The sequence below is a fragment of the Schistocerca americana genome, chromosome X (genome assembly GCF_021461395.2).
Source record: "Schistocerca americana isolate TAMUIC-IGC-003095 chromosome X, iqSchAmer2.1, whole genome shotgun sequence".
NCBI classification, from domain to species: Eukaryota; Metazoa; Arthropoda; class Insecta; order Orthoptera; family Acrididae; genus Schistocerca; species Schistocerca americana.
In genome coordinates, this window is record NC_060130.1 from 894444984 (window position 1) to 894464537 (window position 19554).

Below are 19554 nucleotides of genomic sequence, written 5' to 3' on the forward strand. Positions count from 1 at the left end.
CACACACACACACACAGCCAACAGTTGATAATTAAATCTGGGGTACTATATCAAAGGACGTCAGATAATTACACATTGCGAAAAGAAAAGAGCGACAGGATCTTGCAGTACAAAATAAATTCAAAGGGAAAATATATTAACTGCACGTAGAGACCAAATAAGATAATGGATACTTTTCGAATTCCTGCGACTAGCAACAAATGAAACTGTAAATTATTTCTCCAGCAATGTGACGCCACAGACAGTAGAAGGAAATGCTGAGTAGTTCATTACGAAATTTCTTCAGCCGTAATGTAGCTTGCATTCACTCAAGTCTTTCAATAGCACAGAACCCCATGCAGAAGTATGTCAATAAGAACATCAATAAGAGCATTTTCGCGCATTTATGTGCAGGGAAATTGAAGACGCTCTTAAATACAATGAAGCATTCGATCACCACAAAGATGACTATCAGAACCTCATCCTAAGGAAGAGAGACACAGAAATCCCGAAGCAACTAACTTATGAAGAACAAGAAATCTTTATTGATGTTCGATTGTGCAAAGGAAAAATTATATCGTGCGCTGCTTGGCATCCGAAGAGAGAAGGTATGTCTGATATCTTGGCTTCTCTGTCTCCTTACTAGTTCTTAATTCTTTCTGTAATTAGGTCATACTATATTCTGTTATGTAGTCCCATTTGGAAGTAAGATGCATCGTTACTGAAACTTAAACAAAGGTCTCGTCTTGCAAGCATTTTTATCATACAGCAATTTCTCTTTTCATGAATATGTCAGAGCGGTTTATCCATGTGTGCACCATTGTGCAGTATTTTTAAAGCACTATGTTACTAAACTATGTTTTTCGTACTACATATTGACACAAGAATTTTATTTAGACATTCTGCTTCACTGTCGTCAGATATTATTTGCTGTACTTTGTTAACAAAGCTCCCCTAAAAATTGGTGTTGATATACCGTCGCATAAAGAGGCCACTCCGCGAAACAGAAGAGCACCACAACACTCCCAAAGCCTGGCAGCAACTGATTTGAATTAAGGAGAGACATTCATGAAACACACACCCTGTTTAAAAGATGCACCACATCCACAATTTTGAAGATACGGCAATGAAACTTTGTACCATACTTTACATGAAATTAACACATTTATTCTTAAGTTCCTTGGATTACATATATTTAACTTTTTTATGGAATTTAAAAGTACTAATTTCAAAAAATGATATATGTGCCTTTTTCATACAAACTGTTCAAAAGATTTCTAAAAAATTTTCTCTGTTTAATCTCTTTGCATACAGTAAGCTTCTCTCATTAGGTTTTTTGAATATATCAAACAGGAGAATTTTTAAAACTTTTGATTATAATTCTGTAAGAATAACACAAAATTCCTGAAAAATTCCAAGCACTTTGTTCCGTATTTCAGCTTACACTCAGTACTGCACAATTTATTCTTAAGACAAAATTTTATTGGCGCATAGAAATAAGTGAACAAAATTTCATAATTTCAGCCTTCATAGATTCTGAGAAAAAGCTACATAAACTTTAAAAAAACATACTTTTCCAGAAATGCAATTTAAAGTTCAGCCTAACTTTTTTTTCTTGTGTCACTTCTTCGGGAGGCCCCAGATTTGTTCCCAGGTTCCTCTTCCCTTTCAAGGCTTCTCTTCTGTTTTCTTATTTTCTGCCTTCTTTCCTTTACCAGGTCTTCAACTGTCTTTTCAGCTGCAGAGAGGCGCTGAAAATCTATTTTTCCAAAGATGTCTTGAGTGAAATTTCCTGTCTTAGAGCTCATTCTCTCTAATATCTTCATCCTCCCTATGTTCCCATCATTAAATACAAGAACTGCTTCATAAATTGCAATTCTGACAACTATAGGAGATGAAAATGTGGTTTTAGGGCATCGTTTCCACACGCGTGAATTTAGAGACTCATTTGGATTCTAGTTTTTGCCATGAACACACCTTTTTAGACGTTCAGCATCGGCAGAAACCTGTAAGTGGGCTTGACGACATCCAGGATATAATTTGGAAACCTCTCCTTCTGAATTTAGGGACTGTTATCCTTCTGAGCCAATATATATTTTCACCAGCTAATGTGGTGCAGATGATGAATGGTATGTTTATCTGTTGACAGCATTCCCTAACTTCTTATGTGGTGTCACCAGTTTTCTATACGATCTTTGTGACCGTAACATTATTGAATGATGAAAGAATCGAACAACTGCGTAAAAGTCTGTCAGTAGCAAAAGACAAAACAATAACTGATTCTTCACAAACAGAGCAGCTGGTTTGTTATTGTTTCTAAGATACAGAACAGAGTCACAAATGATCTATAGAGCCAAAGAGTATACAGGGTGTAAGGAAATTTCCTTCACAAACTTCTAGGACTTGCAGAAGGGAATGGGTACATGATATTTAGAATAGTAACCCATGTCAGGAAACGCACTGTTACCTTTCTACGATGGTTTCAATTCAGTTGTGTAGCGCGTCCACACCTGCTGAGGGAAAGAGAAAAGTCTCAGAATTGCTTGTCCTGGCATGCAATAGGGTAGACAGGTTGACGTGTATGCAGAGCTCAATTTACGAGACTCCTGTAGAGACAGAGAAAGATCTGTTGGTACGAGTTCTGGTCGCTGCTCTAGAAACTGAAGAGATCCCAGGTGGGATGGAGAGTGTCCACCAGAACATGCTTCGCAGGTAAGATATCTGTAACAACGTTGGTGGTCGCCACATCGAGCCGCTATTGTAATGCATCAGTACTGTTCTGTACGTACACAATTATGAGTTTTTTTTTAGTAAGGTAAACACGTAATTTTTAAGTGTTCATAGAACCGAATGTTTTTAAGTGATAAATGGATGCTCCGTTGTGTTTCTTTCGAATTATTGGTTCAAATGGCTCTAAGCACTATGGGACTTAACATCTGAGGTCATCAGTCCCCTAGACTTAGAACTACTTAAACCTAACTAGGCTAAGGACATCACACACATCCATGCCCGAGGCAGGATTCGAACCTGCAACCGCAGCATCAGCGCGGTTCCGGACTGAAGCGCCTAGAACCGCTCGGCCACAGCGGCCGGCTTTCGAATTATTACCTAATAATTGTACTGCGTCACACCTAATTCAATTCCACAAACAGAAGTGGATGAGAAAGGAAAAGGTGCGTTTCCGGACGTGGTTCCTACTCAAAATATTATATACTCATTCCCCTCTGCAAGTTGTAGAAGTTTGTAACGGGAACTGCCAAATACCTTCTATACCACAGCCTTCTAGATGTATTCTGTGCACGCTTGCTTGAGAGTAATCCACGGAATCGTTGCTCATCGAGGTAGTACTGTAGTTGTTGCTTCCAAAACTGGGCGTGGCACGAAGGTCACGTCACACATATAGTTATTTTCCAGGAACTTCGGATGCTATTGAAACTTCTTGAACTTACTGTCCATGATTACTAATAAAATAAACTGGAAAGTGAGATTTTCGGTCAATTTCATGAAAAGTCCTCCTAAACACGTTGACTGCCGCACGCATAGTGATGGAAGTTTCACCGCAAGGCCAGGGCGGGCCGCGGTGGCAGGCGCAACGCTTTGCTGTGGCCAGCGGCGGCCTCGTGGCAATCAGAGTGTTAAGCTTAATCAAATATAATCTAGCACAACCCGCCTCTGCCACTGAGTGGTCAGAGTGGCTGACTGCCACGTGGCGGGCCCGGGTTCAATTGCCGGCACTGCCAGAGACATTTGGTAGAGGGAATGGACCGGGGTCCGTTCAGCCTCGTGGTGCCAATTGAGGAGCTACTTGAATGATAAGTAACGGCTCCAAGGCCTGCGATGCCGACAACGGCCGGGAGAGCGGCATGCTGACCCCACGCGCCTACATACTGCATCGAAATGGCGCAATTGGCGTAGCATGACACGGCATTCGGTCGGTCCCATTTGACCCGTCTAAGGCCAGAACGGTGGAACTTCTCTTTCCTTCCGATAATCTATCTCACTTGCGATTCTGTTTATTTCCTTTCACTAGTTTTGAGTTCGTGCTCAGTTTGCCTTCACTATACAAGGTGAAAAGTATGTAAACCGACAAACTCTGGGAGGTTGTAGGGGACATCAAAACAAATATTTTTCCCTAATGTTATTTTTTCCTATGAGGAGTATTTAAACCGGTAGAGGAAGATTTCTCTGGCGGCAAATTAATTAAACCAACTAATATTTTTCCATTTTTTATGACCAAGAGACAACACATTAACACAACCCAATTTCAATTACAATAGATTTTCAAAAATGCCTCCATTGACACGTAAACAAAGGTTACACCGTCGGATCATGTTCTGTCTGACACGGGCGAAAACCCCAGGAGTATCCTGAATTGTTCCTGCTCCTGTTACTATCTGATGCAACAGGAGTTGCGTAAACAATGTTGCGCATCTCTCCCCACACAAAAAAGTCCAGAGGGGACATATCTGGGGATCGAGCAGGCCATGGTACAGGACCACCTCTGCCAACCCACGTTTCTGGGAACCGTCGGTCCAGGAATCGACGCACACGACGACTGAAATGTGCCGGCACCCCCTCATGTTGGAACTACTTTCGTTGTAGGGAGCGGGGTGTCTTCCAGCAATTCTGGCTATGCTCTGGAGAGAAAATTGTAATAGTACCTGCCATTTAATGGCCCAGGTAGCAGATACGGCCCAATTAAATAGTCCCCAACAACACCGGCCCACACATTAACGAAGAACCCCACTTGATGAGCGCTAGTAACTGTGGCATGTGCGTTATCCTCACTCCAAACATGCGAATTGTGCATGTTGAAGACTTCATCACGCCCGAACGTTGATTCATCGGTAAACAACACAGAGGATGGAAATGTAGGATGCATTTCACACTGTTCGAGGTACCACTGCGAAAACTGTGCTCTGGGTTGATAATCAACTGGTTCAACGTTGTGGACACGCTGTAAGTGAAATGGACTTTACAATTGCTCTCGAAGGACTGTTCTTACATTTGTCTGAGTCGTCCCCATGTTATGTGCAACTGCACGAATGCTGATTGAAGGACCGCGCTCCACATGCTGCAAGACAGCTTCCTCAAATTGCAGCGTTCTTAAAGTGCGACGGCGTCCCGGTATAGGTAATCTGCTAAATGACACGGTCTCACGCAGACGTTGGTACACAGCAGCAAAGGTCGTACGATGCGGGATACGGCGATTAGGATATTGTTGTTGATAAACCCGCTATGCAGCTCGTCCGTTGTGGCGCGCTACGTAGTACGCACCAACCATATCATTGAACTCACTCCAGGTGTATCGCTCCATTAGTAAACAGAGACACTGCACTACTACACTGGTGGACAGCAGTTGCCTACAACTGAAGAGCGTAATACGCCCTCTAACAACTAAAGATCGTAATACGGCCTCTAACAGCTGAAGAGCGTAATACGGCCTCCACTGGTTTAAATAATCCCCATATGAAAAAATGACATTAGGGAAAAATATTTGTTTTGATGTCCCCTACAACGTCCCAGAGTTTGTCGGTTTAAATACTTTTCACCCTGTAGTTTTCTCTTTTCTCTACAGTGTTTCAACGTATTTCTGTAAAATTATTGTTCACGCTTTTTAACCAATTCAGAAAAGTCAGTGTGCTTATCTTCCCTTCCGAATGTCGCAGTGCTAGGTTTTCAGCTTGCACCACTGAGCACAACATAGATCAGGTTTTGCCAAATAGCGTATCGCGAAAACTTACTGTGTAGCACAGAACTAACGAATGTGTCACTAAATTTTGTACATCCCGAGAAATAAACTTTACAAATTTATCAAACGACGCATTTTACAGTTCGACGTTAACTGTGACAATTTGTAACCAATTTCGAGACAGCCAGCAACATGGAGCTACTGTCAATTTAGCATGCTGGTAATTCGCGATATTGATAACAGTCTAGAAACGTGGTTACCTACACTACGTGATCAAAAGTATCCGGACACCCCCAGAAACATACGTTTTTCATATTAGGTGCATTGTGCTGCCTCCTACTGCCAGGTACTCCACATAGCGACCTCAATAGTCATTAGCCATCGTGAGAGAGCAAAATGGGGCTCTTCGCGGAACTCACGGACTTCTAACGTGGTCAGGTGATTCGGGGTCACTTGCGTCATTCGTCTGTACGCGAGATTTCCACACTGCTAAACATCCCTAGGTCAACTGTTTCCGATGTGACAGTGAAGTGGAAACGTGAAGGGACACGTGCAGCACAAAAGCGTACAGGCCGACCTCGTCTGTTGACTGACAAGAGACAGCCGACAGTTGAAGAGAGTCGTAATGTGTAATAGGCAGACATCTATCCAGACCATCGCACAGGAATTGAAAACTGCATCAGGTTCCCCTGCAAGTACTATGACAGTTAGGAGGGAGATGAGAAAACTTGTATTTCATGGTCGAGCGGCTGCTCATAAGCCACACATCACGCCGGTAAATGCCAAACGACGCCTCACTTGATGTAAGGAACGTAAACACTTGACGATTGAACAGTGGAAAAACGTTGTGTGGAGTGACAAATCACTGTACACATTGTGGCGTGCCGATAGCAGGGTGTGAACAGGCGGTGAACATAATCTGCCAGCGTGTGTAGTGCCAACAGTAAAATTCGGAGGCGGTGGTGTTACGGTGTGATCGTGTTTTTATGGAGGGGTCTTGCATCCCTTGTTGTTTTGCGTGGTACTAAATACCACAGGCCTACACTGATGTTTTAAGCACCTTCTTGCTTCCCACTGTTGAAGAGCAATTCGGGGATGGCGATTGCTTCTTTCAACACGATTGAGCACCTGCTCATAATTGCCGTCCTGTGGCGGAGTGGTAACACGACAATAACATCCCTGTAATGGACTGGCCTGCATAGAGTCCTGACCTGGATCCTACGGAACACCTTTGGGGTGTTTTGGAACGCTGACGTCGTGCCAGGCCTCACCGACCAACATCGATACCTCTCCTCAGTGCAGCACTCCGTGAAGAATGGGCTGCCATTCCCCAAGAAACCTTCCAGCACCTGACTGAACGTATGCCTGAGAGAGTGGAAGATGTCAACAGTACTAAGGGTGGGCCAACACCATATTGAATTCCAGCATTACCGATGGAGGCCACCACAAACTTTAAGTCATTTTCAGCCATGTGTCCGGATACGTTTTTTCACATAGTGTACCTCTTTCCACTCAGGTGTACCCTGGTTACTTGGTGAGTTCCAGTGGCACAAATAGAGAGTGGTCGAAAAATTTCATTTCAGTTTTATGATAAACGCATTTTCCGTAAATTGTTATTTTTGCTCATAATTTGAGTGGAGCTAATAAGAATCGACTGTGACTGGTAGTTTTAGTGTCTGTAATATTGTTGATTATGTTAGTCAGATAATGGTTCCAAAATCTAAGCGGACAGCATCCTTTGGTGCTCAAATTAGTGAAATAAAATTTTGCTGTATGTTAACTTCAAATATTGTATGGAAGTAATATAATGTATTTTTCAAAAAAATGAGAATATTTTTGAAAATTCCCACGAAATTCATCGTATTACAGTTCCAAGCGACCTTAAAGCGACGTATGTGAGTATGGGAGTGAGGTGTGTGTGTGTGTGTGTGTGTGTGTGTGTGTGTGTGTGTGTGTGTGTGTGTTTTTGTGTGAGCGTATGTGCGCACCAAAATAATATATCATTGGTCAAAGTACGAGGAAATTTCTTGTTGGAGGAATCTTAGGTGTACGAGGGATTTTTTTTTTTCTAGATTCGGTAAACGGTGATGCACGCAATAGTGTTTCTAAAGACTACGCACGGACTTGTTGGATCAATCAGATTTGAAGAACACACACACACAAACAAACAAATAAAGAACTCCAATGTGTAGGTTTGAAGTCGTTCTTACCCATATCCGAACCACTATGTTTTCAAGACAGCGCCACAGATCTAGGGGGCACAGTGATTGAAACAATGTCTTTGTCTGGGAGAAACAGGACGCCCTGAAATACAGGTTTAAGTTGGTAAATGTGTCATGTGACTAGGGCCTCCTGTCAGGTAGACCGCTCGCCGGGTGCAAGTCTTTGCGCGTCGATGGGGATGAAATGACGATGATTAGGACAACACAACACCCAGTCCCTGAGCGGAGAAAATCTCCTACCCAACCGGGAATCGAACCCGGGTCCTTAGGATCGACATTCTGTCACGCAGACCACTTTTTTTTTATCATTGTGTTTGGTCGTTGCGGACGTCGCAAGAGATGCTATTCAAGTTCGGTGGTCGATCCTTCTACTCAGTTTTTTTTTTATTACAGAGGCCAACCGGCTCTCTGACCGAACACGCTGAGCTACCGTGCCGGCAACCACTCAGCTACCGGAGGCGGACGTTTAAGTTGGTATCAGTAAGCCATATGAGGCAGACTCTGAAGCGGTTTGTTGAACACGACCACGCTTGAATTTCTTCCTGGTCTTGGTCGAACTGATCTAGTGTGTTCCATCTATAGTGAATTGGACGTCAAATTCTGCCGTCCGTCCTTTCCTTCTTTTTTCCTGTCGGATCTATATTTGTACTCTGCCTTATGAGCGTTTTGTAGTCTGCACGTTGATGGTTCACGGTAAAGTACTTGCATGCGCTTTACTGCAACATGCAACCATAGAGGAAGGCGAGACATCAGTGAGGACAGGAGTTGCTGAGAGTTACGACTGCCATCAGCGAGCGCAACTACAGGGAAATTATATAGAGGGCGTACTGAAAAGGAATGCCTCTGAATTTTTAATGTGAAAACTCTTGAAGCGTTTTAAATAAAACAGACGTTATTAACATTCTAAATCTTTATTCTTCATGTCTACATATGTATTTCTCAATATAGTCACCCTCGCGACGAACTCATTTCTCCCAACGAGACACGATTTTCTTGATACCATCACTTTGGAATGTTTTACATTGTTGACGGATCCACAGCCTCACCTCTGCTTGCATCGCTTCATCACTATCCAAATAAAGTCCTCAAAAGTGTTTCTTAAGTTTTGGAAAAAGATGAACAACCGGATGGCACCAAGTTGGAACAGTATTGAGGGTGATCGCTGACAGTGAACCCGAGGCGTCGGGTTGTTGCAGATATGACAGTGCTTTTATGTGGTCTGGCATTGTCATGCTGAAGAAGAGGTTGCACCATGTGTGGACGGACTCTTCGAATTCGAAATTCGATTACAGCACGCTGTTTCTCACGTACCGCCATACAAGGAGCGTTCGGTAAGTAGTGCAAAGCATTATTTTTATCGGGCAGTTTCGATTGATAAAATGCAGAATTTGCTATGGAACATAGTGAAATATTACTGCTTCAGTCCCTATAGTTTGATGAAGTCCTGTCAGGTGACTGCGCTATACGTACCCTTTAAAATGGTGTCTTTAACGGAGGTGCTTTCCAAGCGGAGAGCTGTCATTGAGTTTCTGTTGGCGGATGCTCCACTGTGATTTGTGATCTAAATTCTACATTTGTCAGACAGTCAGAAGTTTCGAGATCAGGTACGAAGAGAACCTTGATGCCTTATGGCTTGGAAACTTGAACAAATCTTCACTGGCAGCCCGCACTGCAACAGAAAACCATTCGATGAGAAACACTGAGAGCAATATGTGCCACTGTGGATCTTTTAGAGGACATAGAAATACATACACACAAAAACAATTCCCCCGATAATATTCTTAATGAGCAGATTGAGTCGGCTAACACTCTTTCCTGAAAAACTTCCAGAATGTACTTCCCATACTTCAATATAAATAATGTTAGTACCCCTATGTGGAGATCAAGTAAATAATAATATAATATTGTATGTTCCTAAAATAGCTAGTATTATTCATGGCATTAAATACTAATAAATTGTAATGGATTATCGACATCAGTGTTTAAATAGCACATAAGGATTTCACACAGTTTCTTGTCCACATTTCTTTCTCGTTATACAAAATAAGTTTGTAACGCTATAATTAAAAAATCCCATGTATTTATCGTTTTGCGTCTGTATTTAATGCCCTACGTGTAATGTAAAATACTTTTTCAATTTAACAAAACAGTAATTTCTGCTTCCTTTCCCAAAAAATGCCATACCGTGGTACTGTATAGCAGCATCTTTGACACTCATGTAGTTTGTAAACTCTGTTTGTTTTCGTATGCTGCAAATGAAAACAGCTGGTTGACACTGCAAATTTCTTTCGTGACCGAAAGAAAGTGTTTTACAATGCAAACCAACATATGTTATTATGAAAATACAAACATCCTTGAGAATATATTTCATTGCAAGAATACTGCAAACACAAATGCGCCAGATGGACATTTTAAATAACAGCAACGGTTTTCAACCATGACTCTATTTGAGAAAATTGCATTACGTTTGAAGTGCTCTTATTGTCACATTTTATCTCTTTAGTATTCATTCCTCTTCTTAAATTTTCATTTGATTTACAAAGGCGAGCTGAAAAGTAGTGCCTCCGAATTTTTTATGTGAAAACTCTTAAAGATGTTTAAATAAAATAAACGTTATTAACATTCAACATATTTATTTTACATGACTACATATTTGCAGCCCTCTGCCGCTAGAGAGCTGCGAAATGTAGTGTGTAATATGGCGATGTGTAATGCTACCTTAGGGCCTTGCGTATTGCCGGCCGCGACACCTCGTACAGTGTTTCCTATTCGGCTCACGGCTACAATTGCCGGCAGAGCTCAAGCGAGATGATTTGTTGTCGGCGTAGAAACACATTCTCGTCCGGAGTGCTGAGCGAGTCCTTTGTTCCCAAGGGGCAACCGCCTCATGTGATAGTCGCCTGCACGCCAACCAGCACACATTGAGCGCTCCCGCTGCCGTCTCTTAACTACATAACATCGCACAGCAGTCTTTGCACACCGAAAGTGCAGGGAAATTTCTTCACATACGAGCACATGTGATTATACGCGATACTATTAACATTTGTGTCGGAAGAGGCAAACAGGAAAGTAAAAGTCTCATTACAAACTGTGCTTGAGAAGGTTGTAAGAGCCTCTAGCTATTCCAGTTGTACAACAAAGAGAATAAACGAAGAAGAATAAAACATAGCTACGAGTAATTCCCAAGGCTTAGAAAAGACACACAAGAAATAAGGAAAAAATTTATATTTAGGTACTATTGACCCACAGGTTGTCAATGGACTGCCATATAATTTCCACATTGTATAGGTTCTTTATTTTACATTGTCAGTATCATAGAACAACCAAGGGCCTTGCTACAGTGGTAACACCAGCTTCCGTCACCGCTGATATTAAGCACTGTTCGGCTTGGCTAACACGTCGATGAGTGACCGTGTAGGCCTACCAAGTGCTGTTGGCAAGTGTGGTACCCTCAGCTTTTGTGAAGAAAACTGAGCAGCTAGATGATTGAGAAGTAGCGTCTCCAGTCTCGTAAAGTGATAACGACCGGCAGAGCAGTGTGCTGACCATATGCCCTTCTGTATATGCATCCAGTGACACCTATGGGCTGAGGACGATACGGAGGTCCGTCGGGTGAAGTTTACTTTTAGCGTCATAGAAAGCCACGTTGTCTGCTACACTGCAATTTTTTTTGACATCTCATTCTGGCAGTTTGTGAGTGGACTTCTTTTGCTTTGGTTGATCCTTTGTTATGTCGTACTCTGCTGAGAAGCTATTAAATTTGAACGTCTATATTTTCCAAATTATTGGTCGTACTGACACAAACTGTTAACATAATTCTTTGCGGACTCGCTAGCTTTAGATTGCAAGTGATGCAAGATATGCATTTCTGCAGCTTTCGAACTACACCTGTTCTACCACACGGTGGTCATTCAGTCTGTGCAGATACGGGCCAAGTTGCTTGCAAGCACCATAATAGCCAAGCAATGTAAAATCCCATATGCGGCATGGCTCAGCACTTTCTGGTGAACAATTGGGGTAGACACGCGCATGTGCAGCTGCGATCAGTTACAGGAGAAACGGTTTTGTTACAATGTAAAACTGCCGACATCCGCACGAGTTACAGCTCTGATAAGCTTCGGACATGACAGCAAATTTAAGGAAATTGGACTGAGAAATGGAGTTTTTCCGGTTTAATTTTTCCAGTTTACTTGTGCAGATTAGTGTAATCAATCATCAATTAAATTAATGTACAGTAATTTTATAAGAGAGTAGTTATGAGGATAAAGACTGACGAATATATTAGTCCCCCTCACATACTTCAAGTTAATTTTTTTAAGATAGTAGTTATGGGCATGGGGATTGAAAATATTTTAATCCTCATTTTCTTTAAGCTAAGGAGTCAGCTGTGGAATTCTTGTCTATGGTGTTTTGTAAGAATATCGTAAACTATGAAAAAGAAAGTCATAGGTTCCCGTACATGTTTCACTCTCTAACTTTAATTTTTCCTTAATACATAAGAACCAGATTCTGTCTTTCCCACAATGGAATTCCCGCTTTAAGTGCTTCCACCTTGGATATCATCACCGAATTTCTGAGTGCAGAATTGCTAACAAAGCACTAGAAACGAAGAATTACAACCTACAGCTACGTACACTACACAGAAACCTAGGGAAGCGACCACCGGCTGTTCTGAATGTCTGGAGAAATATTTCATTTTCCAGTGGGTGCGCAATTATTAACGCAGATACATAGCAGGCCAACTGGGAACATTGCAGAGTATCTTTCTTACCTTCGCCACTAGCGAGCTCGGCACTATGCAGGCTACACAGTAATAAACATAACCTTTTTCATTTTTTTTCCTTAATAAATCGGAATTATGGGTGGGAGATTGAATGAAAATGCTGTACCATTGAAATAATACCATCAAATTGGTCCCACATAAAAAATCTAAAAAAAAACTCATTTCAATAGAAACGTCTAAAAGCTACCAAAAGAATCCTAAATCAAAAGATGTGGGTTGAATGTAACACAATATTGGCCAAGAGAAGAATACACTGTCAAGTCACATTAATGTGACCATCTGTCAACACCCTGAATAATCACCTTATGCAGCGCAGACCACTAAGAGACACATACGAAGACAGTCACAAAGGTTCTGGAAGGCACTGACTTTAGTGCCGTTGCCAGCTGCACTATGCTTTCAGTTGAGGACCCACGGTGCGATGAGATCGATCTATGTGGTCTCACAAACTCATTCTGGTGCTCGTCGAGACACATACTTCGACATACTGCGAGCTGTGCAACATGTTACATTGTCCTGCTGGTAAATGCCAACGTGTTGAGGAAAAGCAAACTCCATGTAGGGGATGGTCCCCAGGGATGTATACTTGTGTTGATCCATTGTTCCTTCCAGAAAAGCGAGATCACCCAGGGAATGCCACAAAAACGTTCCCCAGACTATAACGCTCCCTCCTCTGGACTGCGCCCTTCCGATGATTATTCCATGGCACCTGCTTTGAGACGGCCGTCTGTCGATAGAGAATAAAACGTGATTCATCTAAAAAGGCCACCTGTCGCCACTCGGTGGTGTCCAAATTCCAGCCTTCATCGCTGATGAACAGCAGTCAGCTTGGGCGCATGAACCAGGTGGCTGTAATGGAGGCCCATACGCAGAAACTTTCGCTTTTTGAGGAGACACTTTTGGTAGCCATTTGGTTCATCTGGGTGGTCAGTTGCGCAACAGTTGCTCGTCTATTCGCCCATACACATCTCCACAGTTGGGTTGGGTTGTTTGGGGAAGAGACCAAACAGCGAGGTCATCGGTCTCATCGGATTAGGGAAGGACGGGGAAGGAAGTCGGCCGTGCCCTTTCAAAGGAACCATCCCGGCATTTGCCTGGAGCGGTTTAGGGAAATCACAGAAAACCTAATTCAGTTTGGCCGGACGCGGAATTGAACCGTCGTCCTCCCGAGTGCGAGTCCAGTGTGCTAACCACTGCGCCACCTCGCTCGGTCTCCACAGTTGTCGTTCATTGCTGTCATCTAAGGTCCGAGGTGCCTCGGTCTCTGCACTGGTTTTGGATTTTTTTCCTTTATTGATTTTCGATTTCCCCCCCCCCCCCCCCGCCCCACTTTAGAGGGGGTGGGCTGACAGCAGCTTAATACACCACTCTACAGCCGAGAGAAGAGTTAAACAACACAATGGCACAACGGTAAGATAATAAACAATAAAAAAGGCGATAAAACGGTGACTTAGTTAATAACAGTAAAATGGCGGAAAGCTGCGGAATTTAAAATATAAGAACATGGCGGTGACGATGTGGATGAAGACACATAGTAAGCAGACAGGGACAATTAAAAAACATGGCGATAGTCTGGTGTCTGTTCGCACAACTAGCGACAGTATGGTGGCTGTTCGCAACACTGACAGGGGACACACAACGCTGAACATTCACTGAAAACAGCAATATAGGCGGCACGGCGGCAGATGGGGCGGGGGGGGGGGGGGCGGACCCAGACCAATGAGGGGAAAAAAGGGGGGAGGAGTGGAAAAGAAAAACGGGGGAGCCGATGGAGGAAGAGGACATAGAAAAAGAGGGTGCGAGAAGGAGTTGGAAAGGCAGTGGAGGGGAAAGCAAAAGGACTCGGGAGAGAAGGGAGTCAAAGAGAGGAGAGGTGGGGAAGAACAGGATGGAAAGGGGTGGGAGAGGGAGCCCGGGGAAAGGACAGAGGGAGGGTTTTGGATAGTACCATTTTGCTATGCATGGTATACTTTAACCACGGCGGCATGCAAACTGTTTACAAAGTTAGCCATTTCGGAAATGCTTCCACCCTTGGCCCAGAACACAATGATCATGTTCGTTTGGGCATCAGGTAAACGCCTTCATTTCCGCATTACAACGACTACACTGCTTTCTGCGTCCAGCTTACACGCTTTATGTACCCTGCACTGCTACGGCCGCCATCTGGCGTCTGTGAGTGGTTACTGCAAGTCGACATCGAATATAGGTGGTGGTCACATTAATGTGACTGGATCGTGTATATGAGACAATATAAATAAATGAGGCCTCAAAACACAGTTACACACAAAAACTTATCTCCGAATTTTGAACATTTTTAAGTACATAATACTGATGTCAGTATGGTACATTACAGGTAATTTTAATAAACAGGCATTCCAATTTGATGATTGATGTCAGTATGGTAATTTTAACAAGCAGGCATCCCTTTTACAAACATTCTCTCCACAAACACAGCTGGTGTCACTTTGTGAGCTAAAACAAGTCGTCCATCGATTTGAGGATAATGTGCAAACTACTATTTGCATTAAGGATTACAATGTTAGACGAACAGATGGAGACTGTTCTCAGTGTAATTTTTGATTCTAATTATTTCAATGACAGAAATACCGTATGAGCTTTAAAGTTTGTTTTCTGGGCCTTTCATTTGATCCCTAACTTTCTTATTTGCAATACACAAGGGATTTGAACCTGGAGACACCAGATACCTTTAGATAGATTATCTAATGGTAAGAAACAGGTTTATAAACCAGATTTTAAAGTATAAAACGTTTTCTGGACGGATATGCACTCTTGATCGTAATTTATTAGTTATGAAATGCAGACTGGAGCCTACGAACGTATAGAATACTAGGACGTTAAGGATATGGAACCTGGGTAAGCTGATACAACCGAAAATGGTTGTTGTTTCAAAGGTATCACCAAGCAACGATTGGCAGAAATCGGCGAAAGAAACACAGCAGAAGATGAATGAGTATATTTGATAAATGAAATAATGAAGGTAAGAATACGAACAAATGAGCAGTATGAAGACTTGGATAACACACGAGATATTAAATTAATAGAAGGGGAAAATATAAAGACGCTGCAAACAAATAAGCCAAAAGGGAAGGGATGGCTAGAGGAGAAATGCAAAGTTGGAGAAGCATGCACGATTGTAGCAAATACAAAAATGTTTGGAGAAATGAGAAACTGCTGTATGAACATCAATAGCTCAGATGGTGAGTCAATACTGAGCAAAAAAAGGAAAGCTGTAAGGTGGAAGGAAAATAAAGAAGGACTTTATGTGGGAAAGAAAATTGAGAACAGTTTTATGGAAAGGGAAGTGGATGAAGATGAGGTGGGAATACGGTACTCCGAGAAGAACTGACAAAACACTGAAAGACTAAAGTCGATTAAATGTTTGGAAGAACACATCATAACAAAACTGTTTCAGATGGTGTGTAGGATGTATGAGACAGGGAAAACTCCGTCTGTCACATAGCCAGATGCTAAATTTGCTTCGTTTGCAGATGATACAAGCATTGCAATAAGAAGCAAGTGAAGTACAGAGTTAGAAATGGCTGATAATCAAATTTCCACTGACATTAATAAATTGTTTAAAGCTAATTCACTGTCATTAAAGTTTGAGAAAACCCACTGTATCCTGTTCAGAACCTGTAAGATATTTCCTTCTAGCATGTGAATAATAATATATGAAGACATGCGGACTGAAGAGGTTAACAGTGTTAAATTTCTGGTATTGCAACTCGATAGTAAACTCTGTTGGGAAGCGCATACCACAAATTGCTGAACCGCTTAAGCAAGTCTGTATTTGCAGTGACAGTGATATCAGATGTAGGAGATATAAATATAAAAAACCTTGCATACTTTGCTTACTTTCATTCTGTTACGTCATACGGGATCATATTCTGAGGTAACTCATCAAACCGAGCAAATGCTTTTAGCGTGCAAAAACGTGTAATAAGACTCATTTGTGGTGTAAATTCAAGAAAGTCGTGTAGAAACCTCTTCAAGGAACTTTGTATTCTAACCAAGTATATTTATTCGCTAATGAAATTTGTTGCAAGCAATATATCTCTGTTTCCAGCCAATAGCTCGTCACATAGTATCAATGCTGTCAATAACAATAATCTTCGTAAAGACCTAAAATCACTTACCTTGGTCCAGAAAAGGGTCCAATATTCAGGATCACACATTTTCAATAAATTTCCAGCAACCATTAAAAATTTCGTTTCAGATAAAGCACAGTTCAAACAGAGTTGGAAAGACATTTTGACAGGCAACTCCTTCTACTCTATAGATGAATATCTTAAAAGGGACTGTTAAACGAGCTTAAGTAAAAATGTCTATGAGATTTCAGTTTTGATAGCACTTGGTCACAACATCCAGATCAGGTATTCTGTGTACGATAAATTTATTAAAAGTACATAACTATGTTTCATTCTGACAGTGTATCAATTCTGTAGATATTAGCAGTTCCAGTTTACTTTAACGAATTCACCTATTTTGTCAATCTCCTGGCAAATGACCAGGGTGTGTGTATTATGTATTAAACCAGGGACCTAGAAACGACGGAGAGGCTTCGTCCCGCCACGGCGCTCCTTAGCTCACACTTTCCTTGATGTTGCCTATCTTGCGTATGGACTACTCAGTTTGTATATTTTGCTTATTTTTTTCATAGTTCCACACAACTTCTTCCTGTTTTCTCGATTGATCTGTGTCCAGTTTTTCAAGGCCTATCCACTGTGCCAACTTACAACTAAATCTGAGGAGGGTGCGATGGGGAGGTTCCCTTGTGAGTGTATTCGATTGTTGCACTGGCCAGCGTGTTTTCCACTCGCCATTCACTAAGACTGATGAACTCTTACACAGAGCTGATGCAGTGTGGAATTGTGTACCTGCATCTGCCCATTGCAGTCTAGCATGTTTCTGCCCATTCGTCAGAAGTAGGCGGAGAAGTAGACGACGCGCACGTAACCCATACCGTAATAAACGGCGGCGGACTGTCATCCCTGATAGTGTACGATGTTCCGCCAGAGCCGAGGAGGCCGCTGATCTGTCCTGCAACGCCGTTCAGATGGGGTGTCGATCTTCTCGGAGGGCGGTCTGCGTGGTGCGACCTGACTCATCTCGTCGTGCTCTGAGGCCTTCCGTAAACGATTCTGCACACATCCGTGGCACTGCCGAAGAACTTCGTCCCACACCAGCAGGAATTTCTCGGATGGAAATTGCCAATGATGCGCCATCGTTCAAACTCGTTGATTTGACAGTGCGGTTCGAACATACGTCTGTGTGGCATCCTGCATGTCTGCTCAAGTTACACTGATCCATTAACTTCGGCTTATAGCGACAACGAGAGCCGCAGGAAGGTGGTGTTGCGTCGCAATATCGGTGTTGATCTTGAATCCAAGGGATGACATGGCTCAGATGCTAATCATTTCTGCAGAACACAGTAATGTACCGGGTGATCAAAAAGTCAGTATAAATTTGAAAACTGAATAAATCACGGAATAATGTAGATAGAGAGGTACAAATTGACACACATGCTTGGAATGACATGGAGTTTTATTAGAACCAAAAAAATACGAACGTTCAAAAAATGTCCGACAGATGGCGCTTCATCTGATCAGAATAGCAATAATTAGCATAACAAAGTAAGACAAAGCAAAGATGATGTTCTTTACAGGAAATGCTCAATATGTCCACCATCATTCCTCAACAATAACTGTAGTCGAGGAATAATGTTGTGAACAGCAATGTAAAGCATGTCCGGAGCTATGGTGAGGCATTGGCGTCGGATGTTGTCTTTCAGCATCCCTGGAGATGTCGGTCGATCACGATACACTTGCGACTTTAGGTAACCCCAAAGTCAATAATCGCACGGACTGAGGTCTGGGGACCTGGGAGGCCAAGCATGACGAAAGTGGCGGCTGAGCACACGATCATCACCAAACAACGCGCGCAAGAGATCTTTCATGCGTCTAGAAATATGGGGTGGAGCGCCATCCTGCATCTTCGTTCTAATAAAATCCCATGTCATTCCAAGCATGTGTCAATTTTTACCTCTCTATCTACATTATTCCGTAGTTTATTAAGTTTTCAAATTTATACTGACTTTTTGATCACCCGATACATGTCCTGTGAATATTAACCCTCTATCTCTAGTCATTCAAGGCGTTCTGTTTTTTTTTTTTTTTTTTTTTCCTGAACATGAGCGTAGAACTTAAAGCGTAGCCTGTCTGGAGCTACTATGCTGCCACAGTGGCAGCTCTGTGTGCATTTCGCATCCTGTATACCTCCAAACCTGCGACAAATTTAACTGCCGTGTGTGTACTTCCTACTATACTCTATACGACAATAAGTAAAATTTCGTTATTTTCTATCCTTCCCAGTTTGCAATTTTAATGGCCAGCAGTTTACCCCCCTACTTTCTTAGCAAGTGGGACGCATCGGATCATATTGTTTTCGACGTAATCTTATACTGGAAATGGAAATGAGGGTTTGGCGTCATTGGCTGGGAGGCCTCTAACAGGGCAGGTCCGGCCGCCTTGGTGCAGGTCTTATTTCAGTCGACACCACATTGGGCGTCCTGAGCGCCGGATGGGGATGAAATGATGATGAAGACAACACAACACTCAGTCCCAGAGCGGAGAAAATCCCCGACCCAGCAGGGAATCGAACCCGGGGGCCTAGGACGGCAATCCGCCACGCTGACCACTATTTTTTTTATCTTATTTTGTTCTTAATAGTCCGTTGCAATTGTTCGTGGCGGACGTCCCTTGACGCCAGTTGAAGTTCGTTATTGATCCATTCACTCAGTTTTTTTTATTACAGAGGGCAGCTAACCCTCTGACCGAACACGCTGAGCTACCGCGCCG

At 42.5% G+C, this 19554-nt stretch overlaps 1 protein-coding gene across 1 annotated transcript in view; it reads left to right on the forward strand.

Moving 5' to 3' along the window:
* Positions 1-19554, forward strand: part of LOC124556378 (dynein axonemal intermediate chain 3-like) — a 293608-nt gene that overhangs the window by 60412 nt on the left and 213642 nt on the right. Inside the window, exon 5 of the mRNA XM_047130341.1 lies at positions 394-587. Within this exon, the coding sequence (XP_046986297.1) occupies positions 394-587 (194 nt within the window). The remainder of the gene's footprint in view (positions 1-393; positions 588-19554) is intronic.